Below are 3,472 nucleotides of genomic sequence, written 5' to 3' on the forward strand. Positions count from 1 at the left end.
CAATTTATTTTTGGTTTAATATTATAAATTTTATAAAGATAATAATTAAGTATTATGCTAGAATTTAATGATTATACTAATTATATTTTAGATTTTTTATATTTAAAATGAGATGTTTATCCTGTATTTGATTGTTTTTATCTGCAGTTAGTTACATGAATTCAGATATGGGATGAAATTGGATAGGGATGAAATCGTTTAGGGATGAACGAGTTTAAGAGTTTTAGCCAAATGCTTTATAAGATAGTATAGATAATATATTTAAAACAAACAATAAAAAAGTAACAAAAACAAACATAAGAAATTATATATGAACTTGCACATTCATGGACACATATTCCATGTGCACGAGTGTATTTTGTGCATAATGGACTTGTATAACGTTTATACACCCATTTTATCATCAATTTATAATTTTCTATGAATATATATATAGGGGAAGATCATTTTAAGAGAAGACAAGAAATTTCAATATCATATATGATTACACGTTGATATATAAGCTTAATCATATAACACATGTTGTAGTGACAACACATAAAAGCTTAATCATATATGATTAAACACCTAATGAAGTGTAATCTTTATGATATTGAAAACTCTCGTCTTTTCATAAAATATTTAACTTCTTTCACGATCCTTCCTCTGTGTGTGTGTGTGTATATATATATATATATATATATATATATATGACTTGAGATCATGTGAGATTAGACCGTGAGACCACATAAATAACACTAGACCTTAACAACAAAAGACAAAGAAGGTAAACAATCACAATGTTCTTGCTGTAAAGTTGCGGTGTTTCGTACATTCACAATGTTGTACTGTGAAACTTCAGTGTTATTTTGTGGTCTCACTGAAGTAGGCTGATCTCATGTGAATGCAAGATACATACATACATACATACATACATACATACATACATACATACATACGTACGTACATACATACATACATACATACATACATACACGTACGTACGTACGTACATACATACGTACATACATACATACGTACATACATACATACGTACATACATACGTACATACATACATACATACATACATACATACATACATACACATACACACATACGTACATACATACATACATACATACATACATACATACATACATACATACATACAGAGAACGTTTCAAATGCAATTCATCACATTTGTACAACCAATGCAACCCGATCAATTGAAATATTTATGGAAATGATGAGAGTTCATTTGTTATGATTTGAATATTTATGAAAGATGACTAGGGTTCATTAATTATGATCAATACTTTATATTAGAACACAATCTAAACTTTTATGAAATCACATATTTATCAAATTAAATGGACGGTTGAGATTGAGTTGTATTAGTTTCACAAATGTAAATGGTTGCATAATAACTCACTCACTCTCTCTCTCTCTCTCTCTCTCTCTCTATATATATATATATATATATATGGTTGGGTTCATCTGAGAAGAGAAATTATGGTGAGAAACATAAAAATAAATATTCACATTTGGATCAATCTCAATTGAATGTCAACACTAATGAGGTGCATCGAGATGCACATGACCAATTTTTTTTGAAGCGCAATTTATAGGTGGACATGAGATTAAAATGGATCATAGGTTTAGATCTATTTTTATGCTTCTCACCAAAACTTTTCTTCACACGAAATCCTTTAAAATGGCTGTTAGTTTCTCATCACCAAAAACCTCATCAAACCTGTAGTTTTATAGTTTGAATCATAAGAGAGAAATTAACCATTTAAAAGTATATATGAATATATATAATTTACAAGAGTTGTAATTAATTTATGGAGAGACATCATCTTCTATTCCTGTTAATGTTAATGTTAATGTTAATGAATGCTTTGATGTCAGCAATCATTTCCTGAGTTCGCACTTGTGAAACTTGAGACTTGTCCAGAATCTGAAATGCATGACCAACACCTTTGTACACCACATCTTCTACTTCTATGCCTATATTCCTCAACAACCCACCAAATTCCATATTCCGATCTTTCAAAATGTCCATTTCTGATACACATACCATATACCTCATTCTTTCCCACTTCATTGACCTTTTTGCCCCTGGGTTGCACCATTCATGGTCCCGGTTTGCCCCCTTCGGTAACGATAGTCTCCAGTACGTGTCCGAGGCCTCCAAGTTGAGCGCAGACCCCGGTGGTTGGACCATGAACTTTTCGGAACTCATTCTTGCTTCTCCACCAAAAAAGGGTTGGATTAGAATGTTACCTTTCAAGATTAATGGTTTTAACTGTGCCCAATCGGCACCCAATCTTAACGTCACGTTATGTGCTATGTTGCCGCCAGCACTATCGCCACCCAAAAACACGCTTGAGAAATCGCAATAGTGGTTCAACCACCATTTGTTGGATGACGCGCTTAGAGCTTGTTGTTTCAGCCACATCAAAGCCTTTTGGCCGTCCTCATAGGCAGCCGGAAGAGGGTTCTCAGGGGCTAAACGGTAATCTACCGACATGATCACACAACCAACTTTAGTAGCTAAAATTGCGAGAAATTCGTGGTAACAACTCCATGCGGCCGAACCAACACAAAACCCTCCTCCATGGAAATAAACGAGTAAGGGAAGCTTCTCATTGCGTTTTGGAACATAAAAACGCGCCCAAACCTTTGTAAACTTGTCGATCACCAGATCCCTACATGTTACCCCTAGTTCAGGAGGTAACGTACACATGACACGTGGAACGATATGGGGTCTTTCCACGTGTCCGTCTTTGTAAACCCTAATTAGGCCACCAATTTCTTCAACTACAACCCTAGGGTTTTGAGTAGCCATTGGAAGGCTCAAAGTTGAGTCTAAGCTTATGATGCCCATTCTTCTTCTTCTCATAGCTTTGATAAATATACAGTAGTGATGAAATGAAGAGGTTGGGAAACCAAGATTCAAAAGTTGCAAAGCTTTTGTCCATTGCAACATCTATATAAAGGAAATCTCTACAAGGATAAGATTGGAATTCCACCCCTTGTGAGGGCATTGTCGGTATAATAAAAAATCAAATTTGCATGCCAAGCAAATTGGAAATTGCCAAGTACCTTCAAGAGTCAACTAGCTTTAATAGGAAAAAAGATATAAATTATTGGTGCATTCACACATTTAAAATATTTTAATCTCAAATTTAAAAAGATATGATGCATGATTTTGTAGTTGTATTAATTACTTATGAATTATGTGATACTTACATGGTAAGTGTTTATCAGTAAAATCTAATACTATTATTTACTTATTAGGTAAGATCTTAGTCCACCAAAACGATATCGTATGCAACAATTTATCCGGTAAACGCTTACCATAGTAAGAGTCGTCCCCCGCATTTATCGCCTAATACTTTTGGTCCTTGTCTTGCTCTTACCGGGTAAGATTCTTGGTCCTCACCATATTCATCCGGTGAGGTAACATGACTTGATAAGTGTTTACCC

At 34.1% G+C, this 3,472-nt stretch overlaps 1 protein-coding gene across 1 annotated transcript; it reads right to left on the bottom strand.

Moving 5' to 3' along the window:
- Window positions 1–1,802: 1,802 nt before the first annotated feature.
- LOC112523398 (probable carboxylesterase 6) lies at window positions 1,803–2,885 on the bottom strand. Its single transcript, XM_025132989.1, has one exon. The coding sequence runs from the start codon at window positions 2,883–2,885 to the stop codon at window positions 1,836–1,838; it is 1,050 nt and encodes a 349-aa protein (XP_024988757.1). The 3' UTR covers window positions 1,803–1,835.
- Window positions 2,886–3,472: the final 587 nt, after the last annotated feature.

This window comes from Cynara cardunculus (assembly GCF_001531365.2).
Source record: "Cynara cardunculus var. scolymus isolate 2C chromosome LG 12, CcrdV1, whole genome shotgun sequence".
Lineage (NCBI taxonomy): Eukaryota > Viridiplantae > Streptophyta > Magnoliopsida > Asterales > Asteraceae > Cynara > Cynara cardunculus.